Source organism: Canis lupus, chromosome 5 (assembly GCF_011100685.1).
Source record: "Canis lupus familiaris isolate Mischka breed German Shepherd chromosome 5, alternate assembly UU_Cfam_GSD_1.0, whole genome shotgun sequence".
Classification (NCBI taxonomy): domain Eukaryota; kingdom Metazoa; phylum Chordata; class Mammalia; order Carnivora; family Canidae; genus Canis; species Canis lupus.
Window position 1 is genome coordinate 1319956 of NC_049226.1, and position 24250 is coordinate 1344205.

Genomic DNA, 24250 nt, shown 5'->3' on the forward strand with positions numbered 1-24250 from the left:
TGGGCACACGGCGCGGTGCCGGGCTAGCGCCACCCTGCGTCTCTCTGCAGCCCCTCCCACCTTCACGGAAACACCCCCCCAGTACATCGAGGCCAAGGAGGGTGGCAGTGTGACCATGACCTGCACAGCTTTTGGGAACCCCAAGCCCATTGTCACCTGGCTCAAGGAGGGGACACTCCTAGGTGCTAGTGGGAAATACCAGGTAAGCGTGGTCCTCCTGGCTCACCCTTCCTTCGCCCCAGCCCTCCCTCCACGGCGGCCTCCCACTTCCCGTGACCTGTGTGCTTGGAGGGAGAGGGGCAGGAGGTGCCTGGCTCCGTGTGCCCCCAGTGCTCCATGCCCACCTGGGACTGGCGTCGCTAGGGCCCCATGGGGGGTACTGAGCTCCGTCTCCCCTTGGCCCCAGGTGAGTGATGGCAGCCTGACGGTGACGTCGGTCAGCAGAGAGGACAGAGGTGCCTACACCTGTCGTGCATATAGCATCCAGGGGGAGGCCGTCCACACCACCCACCTGCTTGTCCAAGGTGAGAGCGCTTTCTCTCCTCTCTGCGCCCCAGACCTTTTGCAGGGCCTCCCGGCCCATCTGAGGTGCACCGGGGTTTCCCCAGGGCGCAGCTGGGGTGGCTGGAGAGGTGGGCAGCCCGTGGGGACCGGGGTGGGCTCCCCCTGACTGTCGTGCAGTTCGCGGCAGGTGGCACCGTGTCGGGTGGGTTTTGGGTTTCCCCATCTGTCCACATAGTGTCCTGCTGTGCCTCGCTCTTCCCGGGGGAGGGGGCGTCCCTCAGGCTCCCACCCATGGGTGATGGCGTCCGTAAATCTAGACAGACCCCAGGTGTTTGGACAGTACCAAGGGTGTGGGCAGAGCTGGGGTCTGCACGGTCAGCCCCGGGGCGTCGCCGTGTGCCCCCCAGGAGGTGGATTCGGGCGCTGGGGAGGCTGGCTGGGCCGCCAGGGCTGCCGGGGCCGGGTCCTCTCTGTCTCCCCCGACCGGCAGTGCCACCCAGGTCCCTCTGCTGCCAGGAGAGCCGCCCCCTCAGGACGCGGCCAGCGCCAGGAGGCCTGGGGTCTCCCCCCATCTTGACTCTGCTTGCCCCTGCCTCTCCCCCCATCTGCCCCCCTGACCTCCGGCTGCTAAGCGGCACCAGCGTCTTCACTGCTTCAGAGGCCAGATCCTTGCTCAGTACTGAGAGGAGTGGCCTTTGCCCTCCTGCGAGTCCCCCGCTCGGGTTCTGGAGGGCAGGCCGGGGCGTGGGGGGTCGGATGGCCGGTCTGGGAGCCCGGGTTTTATGGAGGCCACGTGCCTGGCTGGGGTGCAGGTGTTCCCAGGCAGGGGCCTGCAGCTGGCTGCGGAGAGGGGGTGGGGGGGGCATGTCGTGACCCTGCCCCAGGACCTTTGCATCTGTCGGGTCTGTCAGGAGACTGAGAACCTAAGCCCTGGCGACCGCTAGGGGGGCATCTCCACGACAGCTCCCTCCCCGGGGTCCGGACACCCCGTCCTGAGGCCCCGCAGGCCCCGCTGGGAGGCCTCAGAGCTGTCGCTCTCCCCTCCTGCACCACGTAAGGTCCCGTTTGTTTCCTGTCCGTCCCCCCCCACCAGGGCCTCCGTTCATCGTTTCGCCTCCTGAGAACATCACGGTCAACATCTCCCAGGATGCGCTGCTCACCTGCCGGGCAGAGGCGTACCCCGGCAACCTCACCTACACCTGGTACTGGCAGGATGAGAACGTCTACTTCCAGAAGTGAGCGAGCTGCCCTGCCCTGTGGGGTCCCCAGCCACCCGGCCTCCCAGGGGCGGGGCCTCTGAGCAGGGCGGCCACAGCGGCCCTGGGGCACAGGGAGCCTGCAGTGGGGTGGCCGGCCCTCCCCCCCCCCGCCCGCCGCCTGGCCCCGCTGGCTCAGGGGGGATCCTCTCCCCTCCGTGCCGACCCGCCCCTGCTTGTCTCCTTGTGTGTTCGCAGCGACCTGAAGTTGAGAGTGCGGATCTTGATCGACGGGACCCTGATCATCTTCCGGGTGAAGCCTGAGGATGCCGGGAAGTACACCTGCGTCCCCAGCAACAGCCTGGGGCGCTCCCCCTCTGCCTCGGCGTACCTAACCGTGCAGTGTGAGTAGGGACGGGCGGCGGCCACACGTGGTGGGGTTCCTGAAGAGGCCGGCCCCGTGGGCACCCTCGAGAGCGAGGGTCACTGGAGGGGTGGGGCGGAGGCCTGACGGGATGCAGGGGGAGACCGAGGCCCGGGCTGCTGGGCCGAGGGAGGGTAGCTCTGGCCGGACCAAGGATGCCCTGTGAGCTGGGCTCCGTGGGGGCTCCGGGATGGGCAGACCCGAGCGGTCGTGCCTGCGCCGGCGACTGGCCCACCCTCCCCCCGGACTGTGAGCGAGATGCTCTCTGGCGCTTCTCCCCTCAGGTGTGCGAGGGAGGGCAGGTGCATGTGGTGTTGGCTTAGGCTTCCCCCCAGCCCTGCACGTCCCCTGCCGCGGACGGGCGTTTGGGGAGGAGGGGGCAGACCGTCTCCTGGGGCGACTGGGCCCGGGGGCCGCCGACACCCGGCTCGCCCTTGGCTCTCCACTCGCTCTTCTCCGGAGCTGCCAGGGATCCAAATGGATGGGCCGCCCCTCACGCCAGCACAGCCGAGGGCTTTTGTGCAAAAGCACAATAATTCAGTTGCTCATCTTGAATCCGTCAGCATCGTCCGTGCCTTCCCACCCCCTGGCAAGTGGTGCTGAGACGGAGAGAGGAGGACGAGCGACGAGGATTAATGACTTCCTTTGGTTTGCGGATGGCCCTGTCGCTGTGACTGGGGGCGACAGGCTCCCCATCGCGCGAGGGCCGGTGCGGGACGCGGGACAGCGGCTCGCCCCCAAGGGCACTCCCGGGCAGGGCGACAGGGGCGGCCGGGCCAGCACCGAGCTGTGAGCGAGTGCCACAGCGGAGACCCCGGGCCGCGGGGCGGGTCTCCCGAGGCCTCTGCACGGCTGGCCGGTGACTGTCCCGCGAGTGGGCGCCGCGGCGTCGGGGCCGGGCCGGCCTGCGAGCCCTGCTCCGCCGCTCACCGCACACGGTCGCCGTGTCGGTGTCCATGCAGCGGTTCTGGCCGCGCGGGCCAAGGTGTCCCCGTGCCGCCCCTGCCGTTGCCGTCGTCAGCAGCGGGCAGGCTCTCGGCGCGCGATGTCCCGAGTCCCCGGGCATCGAGGACCCTGAGGCCCAAGAAGCAATGTGACGTGACTGGGACGTCGGGTTGGTCCCGCCCAGACCTGCAGTCAGGAACACGGTTTACATGCGACTTCGCCGGTGCCCTGCACTGGGCTGGGCCTTTGTGAAGGGGCCTGGGAAGGGACGGGCCCACCTGCAGGAGCAGAGACCCGAGGGGCGGCCTCCGGAGGAAGACGAGTCCAGGCGGGAGGAAGCCCCGTGGGGGAAGCCATGGGCTGCCGTGCCCTCCCCGTGCCTCCCCGTGTCCCCCCGGTGCCATCTCCTGCTCCCGCGTGTCCCTTTTTACCTCCTTCTTGCCTCCAAGGAGAATCCGGGATGGGGGGCGGGGTGAGGTTTTCAGGTGGGTGAGACAAGGATCTTCATTTCTGCTAAAAAGTGGTTGTTCAGAGGATTTCCCATTCATAAACCTTTTGAAGATCTTGGAGGAAAAAAAACCCCTACATGCAAAAGTAGGAAGCTGTGTCTAAATATACACCTCGGCCTGGTATTTATGTAATGCTGTTCTCTGAAGAGCTCCGAGTGCTCATTCATCCTCGCCGCCTCACGGGAAGTTCTGGATCTTTCTCCCTGGTAGCCCTCGGGGGACGTTGGGGGAAGAGTCGAAAGGTGATGAGTCACCCACATCACAGGAAGCGCCGCACGCTCTTCTCCCGGGGACTTTTCATCCGTGGCCGCCGAGGTCGATTCTGCATCCCAACCGCACGGAGGGGAAACTGAGGCTGGGGGGGTTGGACAGCGAGCACCGTGGAGAGGAGAGAAAAGAAGCGCCACTGGTCCCGCCTCGCAGCACCTGTGCCTAGGGCGACGCTCCTCTTGGGCTTAGGGCGTGGACGGAGAGGTCGGAGAGGTCAGAGAGGTCAGAGGACCCCGAGCCTGGGTCGAGGAGCCGTTGCTGGGGGGTGCGGTCAAATGTCCACTTGGAGTTTGAGGTCCAGGGGAGGAGCCTCGGGAGCCCTTGCTGTGCCAGGAGCATCGGAGGAGCGTCTGGCTGGGGCAAGCTCCGGGGCCTCCCGACTGGAAACAGGACTCGTGGGGGACGCTGGCGGCGGGCAGCCTGCACGGCCCCTGGGGCGTCCGTCTTGTCCCTCGTGGTGGCCGGCACCTGGCCCCGTTGGGAGCACTGGGGACACATGTGGTGCTAACTGGACGGGGGAAGGGGTGGGGGTGGGGGTCGGGGGTGGCAGGCCCCGGGAGGCCCGCTGTCTGTGTGGCCCCTGGGCCGGGGTGCGCGGGGCCCCGGCCGCTGCCTGGGATCCTCGCTCCTGCACATCCTCGTGCCCTCGTATCTCACCCCACATTGTCGCCCTGCAGACCCAGCCCGCGTCCTCAACATGCCCCCTGTCATCTACGTGCCCGTGGGAATTCACGGCTACATCCGCTGCCCTGTGGACGCAGAGCCGCCGGCCACCGTGGTCAAGTGGAACAAGGATGGCCGCCCGCTGCAGGTCGAGAAGGTGCTAGAGGGATGCCCGTGGGGTCCCAGCGCCGTGTGCCTCCCGATGGCCGAGGCTGCCCCCGAGGGTCCGGTTCCCTGCCCGGGCTCCTGCACTCCCCACCCCACCTCTGGGGGTGCAAAGCTGCTTGGGGGGGGTGGTCTGCGGGGCCTGAGCCCCTGGCCCAGGCTGGCTGCTGCTCTGCCTCCCCGGCCGGCCGGAGCCCCTGCCCTGACACTGGCTCCCCGCTGTGCTGTCTGCTTGGGCAGAACCTGGGCTGGACCCTGATGGAGGATGGCTCCATTCGGATTGAGGAGGCCACAGAGGAGGCCCTTGGCACTTACACCTGTGTGCCTTACAACACCCTGGGGACCATGGGCCAGTCTGCTCCCGCACGGCTTGTCCTGAAGGTGAGTCTGGGGCTGAGTGGCTGTGGAGCGGGCGCCCCGAGCGCTGGGCGTCACCAGGTGGCCGTGTCCTCCCTAGGACCCCCCGTATTTTACGGTGCTACCAGGCTGGGAATATCGGCAGGAGGCTGGCCGGGAGCTGCTCATTCCCTGTGCTGCTGCCGGGGACCCCTTCCCCGTCATCACGTGGAGAAAGGTACCCCCGGGTTCTGGAGCCTGGGAAGTGGGGCGGCGGTGGGGGGGGCAGTGAGGGGGCGAGGAGGGGACGGGGCTTGGTGGGGGGACGGGAGGAGCAGGTTGCGGGGCCTGGTAGCAGCTCTGCTGGGAGAAGGTGGGGTGCAGAGGAGTGGGGTGGGCCCCCTGCGGGAGGGGCAGCGGGGGCGGGCTGAGACTTGGGGTGCCCCTCGCTCCTCCGGCCTCTGATGTGTGGGTGGCTTCTCTTCCTCCCTGCTGACCTGGCTCCTCCCCTGGCGCCCTGCCCTGCCTTCCTCCTGCCCCCTTGTTGGCCAAGGTAGGGAAGCCCAGCAGAAGCAAGCACAACGCCCTGCCCAGCGGGAGCCTCCAGTTTCGAGCCCTGAGTAAGGAGGACCACGGGGAGTGGGAGTGCATCGCCACCAACGTGGTCACCAGCATCACTGCCAGTACCCACCTGACCGTCATCGGTACGGGGGCTGCGGGCAGGAGGGCTGCGGTCTGGGTGCTGCACACGGTTGCCCACTCTGGGTGCTGTGCACAGTTGCCTGCTCTGGGTGCTGCGCACAGTCTGCCCGCTCTGGGTGCTGCGCACAGTCACCTGCTCTGAGTGCTGCGCACGGTTGCCTGCTCTGGGCGTCTCTCCTGAATCGGCCCGCCTCGGAACTGGGAGCCTGCCACGTGCAGCCCTAGCCCTCTAGACGCTGCCCGAGGGAAGGGGCCAGGGGGCCTGTCCTGGGGGATCTTCCTCGGGCGAGATGCCCCCAGCAACACCCCCAGGCAGACCGAGGCATGTGCGTAGGCAGGAGCAGCTGCTGGGGGTCTGTGTCCAGAGCCCGGGAGGGGTCTCGGGAGGGCCCAGCGTGGAGGTTCCTGGTGCTGCCGCGTCCCCACGTAGCCGCCCGTGGGTGGAGAGGCGGTGGCGCCAGCCGAGGCCAAGGCGGCAGGCGTTGCCGCAGTCTCAGGCCCTGTACCCGGTGGTGCCCGTCCCCTATAACCCGAGGCGAGAGCGGATAGCCCGGTGCACCCCGTTGGGCCCGGGCCTGGCGTGGGTCGCACACCTCGCGGGCATCGCACCGCCGGGCAGCGCGGGCTCAGGACGCACAGGCGGGAAGCTCTTAACAGTCGTGTTGCGCGGCCTGTCACGCCGGCGGTCGGGTGGCGTGTGGCTCTCGTGGGGCCGGAGGACCTGGCGGGTCGGGGGCTTTCTGGCTTTGCCTGTGAGCTCCGGGGAGAGTGTGTGCTCGGGGGGAGCCCAGGACTTCGGCCCGGGGTGACGCAGGCTCCAGGTTCCCTTCGCTCAGGCCGAGTGCTCCGGGAGGCACGGGGCGGGTTTCCTGCCGCAGCCCTGCTGCGCGGGCGTCGGCTCCTCCGGGGTCCCCGAGGGCCCCGAGCGCCCCCTTGGGCACTGCCCTCGCCACCACGCGGTGCCGCTGCGGCCCGGCTCGCTGGGCCCAGCTCGTTTTGGTCTGAGAGGACTCCGCTTGGTCTCCAGGCACCAGCCCCCATGCCCCGGGCAGTGTCCGGGTCCAGGTCTCCATGACAACTGCCAACGTGTCCTGGGAGCCAGGCTATGATGGAGGATTCGAGCAGACATTCTCAGTTTGGTACGGACCTCTGTGAGTCACCCCCGCATGCTTTGCTCTCTGCTTCTCCCTCCCCGACCCCCGACTTCAGGCAGCCCCCGGGGGGTAGACGCTAGGAGGAGGAGACGGTTCTTGGCCTGCTAGGCCTCCCGGCCGCGAGGTGCGTGGATGCGGTGACTAGCTCTCGGGGACTCCGGGCCCTCTCTGCCTTCCGGCCTGGAAGGTTTGGGACGCCAGCTTAGCTTGTGGCCCGACGTGACCACCGGCCTCTGCTGCTCCTTCCCCAGCTTATCTCCCGGCCCCCTTTTGTGTCCTTGGATCATGCTCCTTTGAGGTTCCTCTGCCCTCTGGAGTCTGGAGGAGACTCCGGGGATCTTCAAGGGCGTTGTGCAACAGCCCGGCAGGAGGCGTGGACTCTAACTGTTATGCCGTGGCTTCCCCAGGGGTTCCAGGAACCCGTTGGAAGTGGTGCTTGCCTTCCGGCCTGGTCTTCAGCATCTCCTTTCCTCCAGGACCCTGTGTCTCTATCTGTGTTTATGTCTCTCCTGCTCAGTTGGCCGGATGTGGCGATGGGAGATCTTTGCCCGAACCTTGGGGGTAGGTTAGGGAATCTCAGAGATGCACACATCAGGCTGAGGTCGGGGGGCACCGCAGGGGTGGAGAGGGGGACCTGTAGCTGAGCTCCTTCCCGATCCCCACGGAATTCCCTCCCTGTCCTGAGCCGGGGACCGGCCCCCGCAGCGTGGGACACCGCCGAGCAGGAGGGTGGGTCCTCCTTTCAGACCTGCCTCATCTGGGGGTGCACGCGTAGTCAGGCTCACCCGGAGCCTGGGAGGGAGGAGACACCCCTGCAGAGGGCAACTCAGGGACGTTCAGGGAGGGCCCTCGATGCACTTCTCGACAGCCGGGGAGCTGCCCCGTCTCCCACCATCAAACATGGGGCCCGTGCCCCGAGCTTCCCAGGGGCCCGAGCTCTGGATGGGCGGGCTCCCTGGGCCTCCGGGGGGAGTGTGGGGGGCTCTGCGAGTTGCAGCCAGAATATCCTCCCACCTTTACCTCTGCTCCTCCTGAGGCAGGGGGCGGGGGCGGGGGGGGCACACCCCCGCAGGTGGCCCTGCAAGCATCGCGGTGAGGCCAGGTGGCTGAGTGTCCAGGGCAGGGTGTTTGGCCGGGCCGAGCCGTGTCTGGGGACAGCCAAGTGGCAGGTGTGGGCGTAGACGGGGTTTCCCTCACTGCTTGTGGTCCTGCTCCACGCTGCTGCTCATCTGCACCGCTCTGTTACACTCCGCTCACTTGCTTTGGTGCCGGGGGCGGGCATGGGGGGGCCGGGCGGTTGTGAAGTGGGGGAGGTCGCCTCCCCCCCTCGCTGAGTGGCTCTGACTCCCGGGACTGACTCAGACGTTTGGTGCTAGCTTCCTTTCTCGGCTGTGCTTTCTGCTGCCTCAGCGTCCAGGGTGGTGAGCCCTTCCTTGTGGGGGGATCCTGCGGGGGGCGGGGGGCGTCCACCAGGCGGCGGCTCGGGGATGAGGCTGGCTGGGGCCGGGTCCCGCGGGGTGATGTCTCCTCCCCGTGGCGAGGCCGGGGCACTGCACCTGCACACAGGCCGCGGCTGAGCCGGGTGGGGCGGGCGGTCCACAGCAAGGCCTGCAGCAAGGCCTCACCCTCGCCCCAGGGCGTCTCCGTGCTGGGGACCCCCCCCCCCCATGGTGAGTTCTAACCCTTAAAGCCTGAAGGATCCTCCTGCTCACCGTGGGGAAACCCCTGCTTATTTTCATCACACGCCCTCGGCTTCCTCAGATGACTCAAACCTGCTCGGGGGGCCGGGGAGCCGTCTGGCTTCCCTGACACCCCAGCGTGGGCTGCCCCGGGGGACGGGGTTGTGGTTCTTCCCCTGGGTCGCTGCCGCTCACTGTCCCACGATGGCCCCTGCCTTGCTCCCGGAGCCCGGACCCTCCCGAGGCAGAGCCACTCTCAGGGTGGTGCTCGGGGCGACGCTGTCCCCAGATGCACTTGCTACTTCGACCTGGGCCTTGAGCGCCACGTATACCTAAGGGTCCCGTTCGTAGCGGCGGTACCGGCCATGGCTGGCGACCTGCGTTCTGGGACCGGCACGGCCACGTTGGGTAGGTCACCCCGCCTTGGTCGGCACCCGTCTCCGTGCTGACGCCCCGGGAGGCCAGGTGTGTCCGCCGCCACCTCCTGGAGGACCTTGCACGCGCGCCTGTGTCTCCAGTGTGACCCACCCCACCCCCTCGTCCCCGATCCTCTCTCTTCCTTTCGGCCAGGATGAAGCGGGCGCAGTTTGGGCCGCACGACTGGCTGTCTTTGCCCGTGCCGCCGGGACCCAGCTGGCTGCTGGTGGACGCGCTGGAGCCCGAGACAGCCTACCAGTTCAGCGTCCTGGCCCAGAACAAGCTGGGAACGAGCGCCTTCAGTGAGGTGGTCACTGTGAACACTTTAGGTGAGGGCCGCAGGCTGCGCAGCCGCGAGGGCTTCCCGGGGGGGCCGGGTGGGCCGCTGCCGACCGCGTGCTCTGTGCCGTTGTGCGGGGCTTGCCCCAGCCCGGATGCCTTGTCCCCCGTCGCAGCGCTCGGGGCCGGATTCCTGTCGGGAAGAGGCTTGGCATTTGTCCTTCCTCGCCAGGCCGGGGCTTTGCAGCGTCCCGTGGCTTCGCAGGGCAGGGTCGGAGGCGCTCCCCCGTCTGCCCTCCCCGATTCCTTCCTCTGGCCTTGGCCTCACTTGCTGGCGGGCGTGTGGCCGGTTCTTGCCGTCGACTCCTGGTCCTCCGTGGGCCTCGGGGCTCCGTCCATGCCGCGCGAACGGGGGCGCCCCTCCTGCCCGCCCCGGGGCCTCTGCTGCCTCCAGGGCCTGCGGCTCTGATGGGACGCTCGGCCCCGCTCTGCAGCCTTCCTCCCTGGCCCTTGGTTCCCTCCCGGGGCCGAGAGGGCGGCTGAGGGCGGGCGGCGAGCCCTGGGACGGGGGCCCCGGCCTCCTTAGAGGAGGTCGCGGGATGCGATGCTCGGTGTCCTCATAAAGATGCCGCGCTGTTTAGAGGATCACATTCAAACATTCAAGTTCTCCGCCTTCCCCCCCTTCCTGTTTGTTGGTGTGTTTTTTTATCCGCCCCCTCCCCCGTCCTTCCGAGGAGCTGCGTTCTCTCGTCTGTGTGCGTGGATCATGGGGCCGCTTCCGTGGGTGTCGAGGGCTCTTGCTGTGCAAGCCTCGTCTCTGAAACAACCCCCGCGTGGGCGTGTGGCCCTCGCTGTGGGGCCGTGGCCCGGCGGCGTGCGGGGAGGTGGGGCGCCTGGCCCCGCAGGTGCCGCCACGTACCCTCTGTCTCCCCCCGCTGCAGCATTCCCTGTCACAACTCCAGAACCCCTGGTGCTGGTTACCCCACCGAGGTGCCTCACAGCCAACCGGACCCAGCAGGGCGTGCTCCTGTCCTGGCTGCCCCCTGCCAACCACAGCTTCCCCATCGACCGCTACATCATGGAGTACCGCGTCGGGGAGCACTGGGAGACGCTGGACAGTGCCATCCCGGGCACCGAGGGAGACTTCTTTGCCAAGGATTTGTCGCAGGTGAGGGGCCCGGCTTTTCCCAAATTCCGAAAGTGACGTGAGCCTGGAGACACCAAAAGCTTCCGGTGACCAAGGCAGGTGTGCTGCCCCCCACGCTCTCCGATCTGCTGCCGAGGTCTGGGATCCTCAGGCCCCACAGGCTCAGGGCCATTGTGTGGCCACAGAGACTTCTATTGCCTTGAGGGCTTTTCCCACACACGGACGTGAGCTGGGGCCGCGCGGGGCAGGTGAGGAGCCCCACCTGTGACCCTGGACGTCGACCTCTGCTCCTTGCCGGACTCTGACGCGCGCTGGGCAAAGCGTTTCCCAGAAGGGCTGTCTCCTGCTTTGCCCCCTGCTTTAACAAGTTAGAGTCCCCGGAGGAAGATGCATTATCTTTTTTTTAGCAGCTGGTCCCCTGTAAACTTTGCTGTGTCTCTCTCTCGCTAGAGGGAGGAAGCAGCTTATTTCATGGAAATAAGTCTGGACAGTCTGGACAGTCTTTTTTTTTTTTCTTTTTTTTCAAGATTTTATTTATTTATTCATGAGAGACACACAGAGAGAGGCAGAGACACAGGCAGAGGGAGAAGCAGGCTCCATGCAGGGAGCCCGATGCGGGACTCGATCCCAGATCTGGGGATCTCGCTCTGAGCCGAAGGCAGAGGCTCAACCCCCGAGCCACCCAGGTGTCCCGAAACAGTCTCGTCTGTCTTTCTGTCTTCCTTCCCTGGGCACTTATTCCGCGGTACAACCAGCCCCCGGGGGCCCATGAGAGCCCATGTGTGCGTCCCTCTCCACCTCTGCTTTCTGCGACCTCACAGCCCTAGATTGAAATCCACCGCGGTGGGAGTATTTTTTTTTTTTTTAATTTATTCATGAGAGACACAGGCAGAGGGAGAAGCAGGCTCCATGCAGGGAGCCCAACACGGGACTCGATCCTGGGTCTCCAGGATCAGGCCCTGGCTGAAGGCGGGCACTAAACCGCTGAGCCACCCAGGCTGCCCAGTGGGAGTATTTTTACCATGGAAATGGAAGTTGGTAAATGCTGCAAATGAGGACTTTGTTTTTTCTTTTCCTTTTTCTTTTTCTTTTTTTTTTTTTGGTAACCCGAGAGCTGGTTGTTCATCACTTCCAGTCCGCCACGGCTTCGGGTACCTGTTCCCCCTTGGGGGAGGGTCTGCGGTAGGTCAGCGTCCGCCTGGGGTCCCAGGCTGACGAGAGTCTTGTCCCCGGGGCTGCAGGACACCTGGTACGAATTCCGGGTTCTGGCCGTCATGCAGGATCTGATCAGCGAGCCCAGCAACATCGCCGGCGTCTCCAGCACAGGTACGTGGGCTCGGCTCTTGTATAAGCCGAGGGCTTAGGGCCGCACGGAGTCCCTTGTGAGGAAGCTAGTCCGGGAGGGAGGCTGAGTCGGAAACGAGCAAGGGCTCTGGTTGAGACCGGAGCGTTTCTTCAGGCCCTCCAGCCCGTCGGAGGACGGGACAGGCGCTCCCCTGCTGGAGCTGCGTGCACGGCCCTGCCTGCGGGGCACCCGTCGCTGGGACTGGCGCTAGCCCCCTCCTCGTAGTAGTCCAAAAGGACCTGGCTCACGTTCCTTTGCTGTGACATCCCTGTTTCCGCCAGCGCGTCCTCTGTAAGGGACTGGGGTGGTGAACTGGAGAGACCGCAGGTCAGCACATATTTGCTGAAGGCCTGGGATGAGACTGCTTTCTAATTATGGTGGTTTTATTTGGAAAATTGCTGTTTGGTGTTGTTTCCTCCACTCCTTCGTCTCCCTAGGTTTTTTTTTCAGGCTAAATAAAGCCAACTCCCTAGCATTTTCCACATTTATCTTTCTTTCTCTTGGCCCTGGTCCCACTTCTACGCATCTTCCTCCGGCTACGGGTCCCGAAACCCAGCAGAGCCCCTCCCTCGCCCGGTCAAGTGGCTCCCTCGGTATGGGAAGAGGCTTTCACTTAGTGATTAAGCGGGGGCGCCATTTCTGGGGGCGCTGCTCCTCCAAGGACCCCTGGGGCCGGCGGCAGGGGCTTGGCCAGGGCGCTCGTGCAGCAGGACAGCTCCAGAGGCACTGGGCAGGCCGATGTGGGGAAGCAGGGGAGACGGTGGCCAAGCCCTGGGGCGGAGGGGCATCACTCCTGCCTCACCTTAGGCACCGTGGCACCGAGGCTGTTTTCTTGTTTTTCCCCATACAGAGGTACCCTGTCTTGGCTTCCCTCTAGGGAGGGGACTCTAGAGCGAGGGAGGAACAGGGACCAGGGCTCACAGCCGAGGCCACAGTAAAAGACGCAAGGGTTTGCATCGGCGGGCTCTTCTGTGTTCAGTGGCTTTATGTCTGGCACCCGAATGGAAGACGGGTACCGGGGCGCAGTGGCCTCAGCCCCCGTCTCAGCCCCCCACTCCCAAGGGCTCATAGCTTTCCATCGGCCCACGCCACTCGTCAGGGTGATCCAGGCTGTTTCGGCTCTGGCCCAAGACATCCGCGTACACAGAATATAAAGAGTGGCGCTTTCCGGTGTCACCAACTGTGAAGTAGGGCCTGGCGGGTGGGGGTCCAGCCCTGGCTCCGTCACTAACGAGCTGGGCACAAAGCGAACCGCGGTTCTTTACCTGTAAGAGGAGGTTGGACTAGTGTGGAGCGTCCCTGCGGGCTCCGGAGTTGTGAGCCGAGGTGTCGGGGACATGCTAACTCTCCCTGCAGAAATTGCTCAGCCGTGATGCGGTGGCTCGGAATCTCTGGTCACAGCCCCTTCTCCCCTCCGTGGCATTTAACTCCCAAGGTGGCTTCACAGCCAGGGTCCCATTTTGTCGGGATGGCAGGAAGCAGCAATACCCCCTCCCCCAGGAGGCCGAGTAGCAGGGGTGTAGACCGGATAGGCCGTGTCTGTTGGCCAGTCCGTGACGGTGTCTTTACGTCAGAGTGAGCGCGTGTGCCCCGTTTGCCCCCTGTGAGGGCGTCTGGTAGTGTGCACCGTGGCCAAGCGGATGTTACTGTCGGAGTCATGCCTGCCATGCGGTCACCGTGGCTGTGACTTTTTCGCAAGCCCTGTGGACGTCACTTGACTTCCATCCACCCATCTGCGGTCCCTCTCCTCGGCCGTCCCCCTCTCTCCAAACCTCAAGTGCTAGACTTGCGCGTCGTCTGTTCCACGGGGCTAGCAAAGACGCCTGGGGGCTCAGCGTCAGAGTTGGGGGGCTCCTGCGGGAGGGAGGGGAGGGAGTCACGCATGTTCCTCGCCCCCCGCAGACATCTTCCCACAGCCGGACCTGACTGATGACGGGCTAGCCCGGCCCGTGTTGGCTGGAATCGTAGCTACCATCTGCTTCTTGGCAGCTGCCATCCTGTTCAGCACCCTGGCCGCCTGCTTTGTCAACAAGCAGCGCAAGCGTAAGCTCAAGCGCAAAAAAGGTGGGTGTCTGCCCCCACCGCCCTCCTCTGCCTGGCCCGGTTCCCAGTGCTCCCTGTTGGAAGAGGCGGCTCTCCTTGAGCGTGGGCCCCCTTGCCAATAGGGAAATGGGGTCTTAGGGGTACAACTGCCAATGGGACCGGATGGGCAAGAGGGAGTAAGGAAGGTAGATGCTGGGGAGGGGGTGATGGGCCCAGGCCGTGAGAGGGCAGGTCTGCAGCTCTGCTCTGGGGGCCATGGACCTGAGGCGAATTTTGGGTCCCTGGCCTCAGCGGGCTCTCCTTCCCCTTCTTCTTTCTTGTAGATCCTCCACTGTCCATCACTCACTGCAGAAAGAGCCTAGAGTCTCCGTAAGTGCCCCCGCGGTCATGCTGAGTGCACAGAGGGCGGAGGGCGGATGCGGGCAGGTGGTTTGCCTAGCTCGGCCCCCAGACGAGCGTGTCTAGACTGTTTGCTGTCCACTGCTCTGCACGTGCACAGAGGGAGCAGTGGCGTAGACCATCCCAATAGCGGATAATCCATGGCTCTTTAGCTTCGGAATGTGTTTCCGTGGGTTTCTTTCACCCTAATAGACGCGCCTTCTTGGCGTGTCTTGCGTAAGTCGACCTTAAGGTGGGCTTGCATTTCTTGAGCACGCCGGGAACGATGCTAGAGGTGTGACTGCACGGAATGGGGCAGGCAGGAAGGGCCAGAACGAGGGCAGACGTGCGCGTTCATTCAAAAGCCGGCCGGCACCCGCCTAGATGGTTTCACGCCAGAGTGTTTCACGCCAAAGTACACAGCCCATCGGCACCCCCTTCTGTTGAGCATCCTCTTAGGCGTTTGTGGTTGTTTGTTAAGAGGAGGAAAAGAAGTGCCTGAGCGGGCGTCTGCAGCCTCACGCTCCTGCCCCCTCGCTCACCCCCACAGCTTGTCGTCTGGCAAGGTGAGCCCCGAGAGCATCCGCACGCTCCGGGCCCCATCGGAGTCCTCTGATGACCAAGGCCAGCCGGCCGCCAAGAGGATGCTGAGTCCCACCCGGGAGAAGGAGCTGTCGTTGTACAAGAAGACCAAGAGGGCCATCAGCAGCAAGAAGTATAGCGTGGCCAAGGCCGAGGCCGAGGCCGAGGCCACCACGCCCATCGAGCTCATCAGCAGAGGCCCCGACGGCCGCTTCGTGATGGATCCCTCTGAGATGGAGCCCTCGATGAAGAGCAGGCGCATCGAGGGCTTTCCCTTTGCCGAGGAGACGGACATGTACCCCGAGTTCCGCCAGTCGGACGAGGAGAATGAGGACCCGCTGGTGCCCACGTCTGTGGCTGCCCTCAAGTCCCAGCTGACCCCTCTGTCGTCCAGCCAGGAGTCCTACCTGCCACCACCAGCATACAGCCCTCGGTTCCAGCCCCGTGGGCTGGAGGGCCCCGGCGGCCTGGAGGGGCGGCTGCAGGCCACGGGCCAGGCCAGGCCTCCCGCGCCCCGGCCCTTCCACCATGGCCAGTATTATGGGTACCTCAGCAGCAGCAGCCCCGGGGAGGTGGAGCCGCCGCCCTTCTACATGCCGGAGGTGGGCAGCCCCCTGAGCTCCGTCATGTCCTCCCCACCCCTGCACGCCGAGGGGCCCTTCGGCCACCCCACCATTCCCGAGGAGAACGGAGAGAACGCTTCCAACAGCACGCTGCCCTTGACTCAGACGCCCACAGGCGGCCGCTCCCCTGAGCCCTGGGGCCGGCCGGAGTTCCCCTTTGGGGGCCTGGAGACCCCGGCCATGATGTTCCCCCACCAGCTGCACCCCTGTGACGTCGCCGAGAGTCTGCAGCCCAAGGCCTGCCTCCCCCGAGGACTGCCCCCCACCTCCCTGCAGGTGCCCTCGGCCTACCCGGGCATCCTGTCCCTGGAGGCGCCCAAGGGCTGGGCGGGCAAGTCGCCGGGCCGAGGCCCCGTCCCGGGGCCCCCCTCCGCCAAGTGGCAGGACAGACCTATGCAACCTCTGGTGAGCCAAGGGCAGCTAAGACATACCAGCCAAGGTATGGGCATACCCGTGTTGCCTTACCCCGAGCCGGCCGAGCCGGGGGGGCACAGCGGCCCCAGCACGTTTGGCCTGGACACCCGGTGGTACGAGCCCCAGCCCCGGCCCCGGCCCAGCCCCCGGCAGGCCAGGCGCGCCGAGCCCAGTTTACATCAAGTGGTGCTACAGCCGTCCCGGCTCTCGCCTCTCACCCAAAGCCCCCTGAGCTCGCGCACCGGCTCCCCCGAGCTGGCGGCCCGCGCCCGGCCCCGCCCGGGGCTCCTGCAGCAGGCCGAGATGGAGATCGCGCTGCAGCCGCCGGCCGCCGGCAGCTTCTCCCGCAAGTCCACGCCGTCCACGGGCTCCCCGTCCCAGAGCAGCCGCAGTGGCAGCCCCAGCTACCGGCCCGCCACGGGCTTCCCGGCCCTGGCCGCCGCCTACCCTGCGCCCCCGCCCGCGCCTGCGCCCGCGGGGCCTGCCGACAGCCTGGACGTGTTTGGACCCACGGCCTCCCCTCGCAGCGGGGGGGAGGAGCTGCTGCGGCCGGAGCCCCCCCCGCCGCCGTTACCTACTTCGGGGTGAGTGCCGGCCGGTTGCCCTGCCCGCGTCCGCGCCTGGTCATCCTCGCCCCCATTCCCCACCCGCCCCCACCCCTCCATCACCCCGAATGACAGGGCTTGTGTGGACATGCTGCAGCATCCCTTCCGGAGAGTTCTGGTCTTGGCATCGGCGGGCGAGCTCGTGGGGTCCAGTGCGGGGCGGACCTGGTCCCCCCCGCCCCTCCCCTCCCGAGACAGGACGGACATGCGTGGGCAGGGGCGGGGTGTGCCGTGCAGGCCGAGCGGCCCCCAGGTCCTCTTGCAGTGCAGAGCGCTCCCGTGCCGTGACCCTGGCTTGGGGTGGGGGGTCCAGGGCCCTCCAGACACTTCGGATCCAGCCTCTTTGCTGCCCCGGCCCATCCTCCCTGCCAGGCAGGACCCCAGAGCCCCCCTCCACCCAGGACGGGTCGCCAGGCGGGGTCTCCTCCCCCCCCCCTTCCCCGGCCTTAGTAGCCTAGAGAGCCGGAGGGGCCGTCCCCAGACCGCCCCCTGGGCGGGGAGCAAGGTCTCAGGCCTGTGAACCGTGTGCCTGGAGCCACACACCCTACCCCGACCTGTGTGCCTCGCAGGAAGCTGCAGACAGACAGACAGACAGACAGACAAGCTCCTGCGATCAGCCTGCCCGAGAGAGCACACTCTAAACTGTAGCAGCTGGTATTCCAGGTACCAGAGTCGGCCTGGACGCCCGTCTGTGCCTCCTTCTCTCGCTTCTCTTGCCCCGACCCCTCGTCCCTCCTCCCCCTCCCCCCCTCCCCCCCTCCCCCCTCCTCAAGTCTGGCTTTCCTTCTGTCTGTCCTCCTTCCTCCTCCATCTTCTTCGGGTTGGCCCGACTTGCTCCGAAGGGCTGGCAGCGTCTCCGTAGTGCCCCTCACCCCTCCTGGCCTCCCCTCCCTGCCCCTCTCCACCCCTCCCTCCCTCTCTCTCTCTCTCTCTCTCTCTCTCTCTGGTTCCGTCCTTTGGTCTCTCTTGATGTGGCCGCCTGTGCAGGGGAGCAGAGTGTTCCAGAGGAGGCTGGCCTGCTGGTAGGCAGGATGGGAGGCGGTCGGAGAGGAGGGAGCCCAGCGCCCTTCCCCTGCCCCACGCACTCCCACCCTCTCTGGTACCTGGAAGCACAGCCTCCCCTCCCGCTGCCCCTGCTCCTGGCGGGCGGGGAAGGCGAGGCGAGCTCTAGCTAGGACGCCGGGCGCGGCGCCCACGGAGCCGGGCCTCTGTCTGTGCAGGAGATGCTGTGCGCCGCAGCCCTGTCGTCTGTGCTTTGTGCAGCGCTCATCTGCCTCGTCCATCGTGCCGTCTGGTTCTCTGTCTCTCTCCTCTCCTTCCCCTCACCCCATTCTCTGGCCTCGCTTGTGGTTCTCTGGCCCCCGTGCTCCTCCCCTCCTCCCCTCTGGGTGTGCGTGGGTGGTTGCCCCACGGCCCGGCCCGTGTTGATAACTGCTTTGTTTCTGATTGATCTCAGCTATCTGGGCAGTGTTGTCGAGACAAGCCTCTCCTCAGCTCAATAGGTAAGGGAGCTCCGTGGCTGGGGCGGGGCGGGGGGTGGACAGGCGGACGGGGCTTCGGCAGGGCCATCGCTTCCTTTACAGGGGAATCCAGGCCATGTCCCCTCCCCCCGCGTGGGCGGCAGCTCCGCTGCTCCGGGCCCCACGGCTTCTGGGTTCCCCACATCATGCTGCTCCCACAGCCTCACCGGGCCGCGCTCGGGCACCGCCTAGCTGCAGCTTCTGACGCCCGCCCCACACGCCACGCCTGCCCCAGAGCCTCCCTGCAGTTCCCCTCACTCGGACCCCTGCTGCCCACATACCCAGGGCCTCCCACAGACACCCCCGGGGACCCTGCATGCTCCCTGAGGGGCCTAGAATGCCTACGATCCGCTTTGCATCTCTGCACCTCTGGAAACACCAGGGTCACACTCAGATCCAGAAACACCGCCTCTCCCCTGTCCCCCCGCAGCCTCAGGCAGGGTGTCCCCCGCCCCATCCTGGCTCCCCAGAGACTCCGGTCTTCCTCAGGGGTTGCTGGTCCCTCCCAGTCTTCTCGGGCTCGCTCTGATATTGTCAGGGAGCCAGGGTTGGGGTGTGGCCCCGTTCCTTCCCTCAACGGCTGGGTCGTCCCCAGGACCAGGTCACCTGTAGTCCTGTGAGGTCAGGGGCGGGGAGACGCCGCCACTTGCCGTGCCCCTTGCCTGCCAGAGCCCGTTGGGGGCTGTTACAGGACTGACACGTGGACCTCGCCCTCGGGTCAGATTGCCCCCAGACCCCATAGCGGCCACTCCCGATCCCACTGGGTCACAGCTCCAGGGGCCTGGGAGGAGTTCCCGGGCGCAGAGGACAGGCTGGCCCTGGGGCAGCACTACGCTCCTTCCTCTGCTCTCTTCCGAGGGCGTCCCTGCCCCCAAGCCCTGTCCCCTGTCCCCAAGCCCTGTCCCTCCCGCGTCCTTGCAGGTGGAGGTGTCAGGAATCTGAGGGCTCCCAGAGGGGTGTGAGGTCTCCTGCAGAGGCTTGAGGTCACCCGAGACTCACTGTCTCCCACGGTGGCTGCGACACTCTGTTTGCCATGGATGCCCCTGCCTGTGCTTCTGGGCACTAGCAGCGTGGGAGCTTCCCATGGGGAGAAGCACCTGCATCCCCTGCCTACCTAGAGATGCCAGAGGGCTCAGGACGCTATGCTCAGGCGTAGGACCGGCCGCCCGTGAGGAGGGCTGCGCTGTGTGGCCGTGTCCTTGTGCTCTGCAGCCTCAGGCTTGTTAGCAGCCGAGGCCCCGGGGGGCGTGAGGCTGGTTGGGTGTCACGCTGCGGCCGCGAGCAGTGGCGAGCGGGGCCAGCATCGGGCCGTAGGTGTGAGCCCACCCTCACCTGCCGACGGCCGCCTGTCCCCCACCGTCTGAGCTCGCCCTCCCTCCCTCCCTCCCTCCCTGAGTCCCAGTTCTGACCCCCGCCACCCCCAGAGAGGAGGGAGCTCCAGGCCCAGCCGTCACTGCACTCCTGGACAGTGCCCGGACCCCCGCCCCGCGGTGACTGCCACGCCCTCACCCGGCTGTCGCCCTGCACCCCCAGCACGCCCCACCCGCCCCCGCCGAGGGCCTGGCCCCTGTACCCTCACTGCTGTGGCAAACCCAGAAACCAAGGGCAGTGGTAGGGGACCGCAGGATCCTCGGGGCCTGGCCGGGTCCCCAGCCGAGGAGAGTCAGGTGCCCCCCGCAGCCCGGAGCCGGGCCTTGGTGGTGCTGGGCAGCACGAGCCACCCTAGTCCTGCTTGCTGAGAGCTCCCCGGGCGCGGGAGCTGCTGGGGCCATCGGGAGGCGTTAGGCTCCTCTTCAGACGCTGTCTTCATGCTGCGCCTTTGCATGTGTCTCCACTCGGTCTTGCTTGGAGAGGATGTGACGCGTCTTGTCTACGTGCGTTCTCGCTCTGTTCCTGTTTCCTTCAGTCTGTCTCCCGCTCCTCCCCTGGGCCCGCAGTGGTCCTCCTCCTCTCCCCCTCTCTCTCTCTGCCTCCCCTCCCTCTCCTCTTCCCAACTCCCATCTCGGAGCGGGAGTTGTACTGTGTGGACCTGCCCTGTGTGGGGCCGGCGGGCTCCCGGGCTCGTCCCGTAGCAGGCCTCTTCTCCCCTCGCCCTTGAGCCCTGTCCCTCAGCGCTGACTTTGGCCTGTCGGATGGGGTGGGTCTGGGGGGCGGACCCCAGGAAGGAGCTCCCGAGTCCCGAGTCCTGAGTCCTGAGGCCAGACCCTGGGTTTGTCCCCACCCCACAGGGAATGCTGCCGTTGGTCGTCAGGGCTTGGGGGGGGGGGGGCACGACCTCCGCGGTCCGGACTTTCTCTGTTGTAAGGGGGGGCGGTGGCGGGACTTGTTCCCAGCTCACCTCGGGCACTACTGGATTTTCTGCCCCCACCCCCCACCCCGGGTCTGGTCAGGTGGTTATGCAGAGGAGGAAAGCTCCCCTTCCCTCCCGGCCGCCGACTGCCGGGGTGCCCGGCCCCGGGGGGCAGGCGCTGGCCTGCGGTTCTCACCTCTGTCCTGCGGTCTGCCTACTTTTGGAACCTTTTTGTCTGTGTCTTTTCTCCACTGTTTTGGGTGAGCACAGAGCTAAGCAACCATTAGCCAACCCTGGGCTAAATGCTTGATTTGTATGGATTTTATGAAAACAGAAAGAGAGAAGATTCCAGGCAGTTCCTAGCAGTCGTGACCCTCAGTGAAGCATCAGTGGGCTGGAGTGCTGGGGTTCGGGGGAGCTCCACAGACATGGAAGATCTAGGGAGACCCTGGGCTTTTAGGGTTGTACCCCCGCCCCCCCAACTTCTTGGGATCAGGAGAGCCTGGTCTGCTGGGCTCCGGTAGGTTTTCGGAGGACCGGGCCTGACGGGGAAGGGGGCTGCCCTCTGTCTGTCGGAGAGCCCGGTGGGTGCTGTTGTGGGGTGCACCCTGCTGGTGCACTGCAGACTCCCGGGCTGAGGCCGCGGCAGGGGTGAAGTCGCATAGCCCAGGTCTCCCACCGTCTCCCGGCAGCACGAAGCTCCGTTGTCCATGGTCCCCCGTGGGCCTGGGACGTGGTCCCCTTCTAGAGCACAGAGGTGACTTGATTCCAAAGGGCGTCACGGGCTGCAAGTCAAGTGTGTTGGGCCGCATTTCACGTTTTTTTTTCTGTATAATTTGCTAAAAATAATTCAATTTTTGCCCTCCCCTCCCCGTCCGCCCCATCCGTCCGCCCCGTCCGCCCCGTCCTTCCAGACACTTGCTGTTATTTCTCCCTCCTGCATCGGCAGAGTGTCTCAGGGCCTCCAGGAGCCTTCGGTCACGTTTCTGTGTTTGAGCGCTGAGCCCAGCGCGGAGGCGGGTGGACAGCAGGCGTCCCGTCCCAGAGGGGCTGCGGCTTGGCTGTTCCACAAAGGGAAGTTGGCCTGTCCTCCTCAGCGGGTCATCACGGTTTGGGAACTTTGGCCTGAAGACAGACCTTGAGCGCCCCTTCCCCACCCCTGGCGCGTCTTCCTGGGGGCGCACGGGGTTCCCAGGTGGAGCACGGGAGCGCGGCCCTCTGCTAGGTGGCTTCCGAACCTGTTTCCCTCAGGAAGAACTCGGAAGAGCCCTTTGATGTTCTCAGCCTCGGCTCTGTGTCGTGAGAGCTGGATCCTTAGGCGAGCTGCTTCAGTTTGCCCCTCTGAGAAACGGGGTCAGTCCAGTATTTACCCGGTAGGGTTCTCGTAAGGACGGGAGAGAACAGTCAGTGCGGCCTGGTAAGTGGTGACTAACCGCCGCGTGACAGAGGCGATGAAGGCCGCGACAGGTTGATTTTAGTGAGGATGTCCTTGGAGGTTTCACCCGGCTGGGAGGGTCCCCAGGAACGACCCCAGGCGCCTTGGCCAGTTTTTCTCGCGGCCTCTGGGTCGCTCACCCTGGATTATGTGGTTTAAGCCCTGCCCCCTGGGGCCTCGCATCCCTCACCTCGTGTGGTCCCTTTGAAGAGGCTGGCCTGGACCGGGGCACAGGTAAACCCAACGGCTGATTCACACCTTTGATTCTCCTTTTAGGAGCTGGAGAAGCCCTAGTCAAGGATGAGAAGGGGGTGAGCACTGCCCGCCAGCATTGCAAACTCATGCTCCCCCATCCCCTAGCCATCTCCACCCGTTGTCCGCCTTCCAGATTCCCTTGCGGCCGCGCGGCCGCCCTGTAAGGTCCGTGCGGGTGGAGTCGAAGGAGGAGGGGACGGGGATTTGCAGGTCGGGTCTCTGGGGGCAGAAGACCTGACTCCTAACGGTGAGTCGGACTTCCCTCCGAGACCGTGTGCTGCCTGCCTGCGTGTGCGTGGACGTGGGGCCCCCGCGCTCTGTGCTGTCAGGGCCTATGGGAAACCCAGGAGCCGCCTCTGACCTGGACTTCGGAGGAGCTTCTGGGTACTTTATGTGCCGAGAGGCTACGGAGTGACGGCATCCGTCAGGGAAGGTGGAGGTGGCTTCATTGCCACTTACTGAGGAGGCCCCAGAGACCAGAGGCTTACCACCAGTCAGCCTGCGGGTGGCTTCTTGCTCCTTCCCCGCAAGTCCCACCGGTCCCGGGAGACGGGCTGCAGACCTCCCTCCCTCCTTCCCTGCGTCGTCGGTTCTGCCTCGGATTGTCGGCTCACCGCTGGCCGCTTCTCCCCCCCAGGGTTGGCCATCCTCCTGCTAATCAGGACTTACCCAAAATCCATGTGCTGCAGTTGGAAGAGGCTGGAGGAAGAGCGTGGTCGCCTCCGTGGGTGGCCCGGGGGGCACGCTGCACCCAGCGCTCTCCCTGCCTCTCCTCCTCGGGCTCCTCCATCCCGGGAAGCAGTGACACTGATAACTCGCCTTCTAGGTTTTCCTTTATGACCCGCGGGCAGTTCTCTCCCGTCCAGTGTGCACCGGTTGCCTCGGCCCAGCCTTGCAGCGGCCTGGGGTCCCCCGGGTCGCAGAGGCCGCACGGCTCCAGCAGAATCGTGGGCTTCGTTCTAACTGCAGGGTTGATCCATCAGGCGAATGACCATGTCCGCCCGCAGCGGGGGGACAGGGAGACCGTGGCGCGCGTGGCGTCTCTCCCATCCCCGCTTTTCCCACTGAGCCTGAAAGCGTAGACAGTCCTTGGACGTTTGCCACCGAAGGCAAGGGCTTCACGAGGCTGCCGGATTTGGACGCCCAGCGTCCGGGTTGACATCCACCTTCTTTTGGACTCTGAGCCTAGGCCGCGGGAGGTCCAGGCGCCCGCCCGCCAAGGTGCTGCTGGATGACCATGCCGCCGCCCCTGGCTGCCGGGTGCCGCCTGGCTCCGGTTGGCGCCAGGGAAGACGCCCGGTGAAGTGGGTTGTACGCGCCCCCTGCCTCACAGGGCGTGGGGCTCCTCGTGGGCCCTGGCCTTCTCCTCCCCAGAGGACAACGGTTCAGTGGCGGTCTTTACCTCCTCTAACCTGCCCTCTTACTTTCCACTTTAAGGTCTCGGTCGTGGTGATTTCTGGCAGCTTGGGGCACGGATGCCGCCTTCTTCCTGCGTTGAGTGACACGTGATGCGGCCCCCTACTAAAGCCTGTCTCCCCTTTTCTTAGGTCTTCTCATTGCTCCACACGGTGGTTTCCATCCGAGGTAGGCCTCCCGCGGCTCAAGCCTTCTACCGGCTTTTCTCCCTTCCAGGAACAACCGAGAGGCGGGTGCCCGGGGACCACCGTGCACACCTGGGACTGCCCAGCACTGTGCCTGTCCTCCCGTCGGCCGGTGCTGTGGTTTTCTTCCAGCCGCTCTTCGGACGCTCCCTCTCTGGGGGCTGACCTGTGCCTCTCTGATTGTCCTTCCAGAACACATCCACCTGCACCCGGGAACGCTGCTACACCTGAGAGGCTGGAGGCTCTGAAATACCAACGGATAAAGAAGCCCAAAAAGTCATCCAAGGGCTCCTCGAAGTCAAAGAAACGATCCGGTAAATGGCGGATCCTCTCTTTCCTCCTCTCTCCGCCGTCATTGTGGGGTTGTTCGGCTCGGGATCCCGTCCCTGGGTTGTCTCCAGAATTGAATCCAGCAGTTTATGTCACTGTGTCTTTTTAATATTAGTTACTAAGTAATATGTAAGTATGATTTCCATGTAAACGTTAGAAAGACAGGGTCTCGAATTTCCTCTCAATCGTTTCCTCCCCACTGGGAACCATCCTTTTGTTCTTTTTTTTTTTTGAGATTTTATTTCTTTATTTGACAGACAGCAGGGGAGCACAAGCAGGGGGAGCAGGGAGGGGGGAAGGGGAAGCAGGCTCTTTGCTGAGCAGGGAGCTTGGTGCGGGGCTGGACCCAGGACCCCAGGATCATGACCTGACCCAAGGCAGCCGCTTCACCGACGGAGCCCCCCAGGCACCCCGGGAGCCACCTTCTTGGTTGTAGATG

The 24250-nt window shown here is 65.4% G+C and overlaps 1 protein-coding gene across 4 annotated transcripts in view; it reads left to right on the top strand.

The window, feature by feature from the left end:
* The window catches only part of IGSF9B (immunoglobulin superfamily member 9B), a 56418-nt gene that overhangs the window by 19005 nt on the left and 13163 nt on the right, over positions 1-24250 (top strand). The window contains exons 4-21 of one of the 4 annotated variants that reach the window (XR_005359018.1): positions 51-202; positions 407-524; positions 1598-1739; positions 1959-2104; positions 4526-4668; positions 4917-5057; positions 5134-5250; positions 5566-5716; positions 6742-6865; positions 9118-9293; positions 10185-10411; positions 11632-11716; positions 13638-13799; positions 14102-14147; positions 14707-16359; positions 16950-17043; positions 17837-17882; positions 23674-23764. Coding sequence is in view for 2 of the 4 variants with exons in the window: in XM_038535601.1 (XP_038391529.1) it covers positions 51-202; positions 407-524; positions 1598-1739; positions 1959-2104; positions 4526-4668; positions 4917-5057; positions 5134-5250; positions 5566-5716; positions 6742-6865; positions 9118-9293; positions 10185-10411; positions 11632-11716; positions 13638-13799; positions 14102-14147; positions 14707-16359; positions 23674-23795 (3705 nt within the window). In the remaining 2 variants the exon portion in view is untranslated. Of the gene's footprint in view, positions 1-50; positions 203-406; positions 525-1597; positions 1740-1958; positions 2105-4525; positions 4669-4916; positions 5058-5133; positions 5251-5565; positions 5717-6741; positions 6866-9117; positions 9294-10184; positions 10412-11631; positions 11717-13637; positions 13800-14101; positions 14148-14706; positions 16360-16949; positions 17044-17836; positions 17883-23673; positions 23796-24250 lie in introns of those variants that run through there. The other 3 variants (XR_005359019.1, XM_038535601.1, XM_038535602.1) reach the window with 3 other exon arrangements.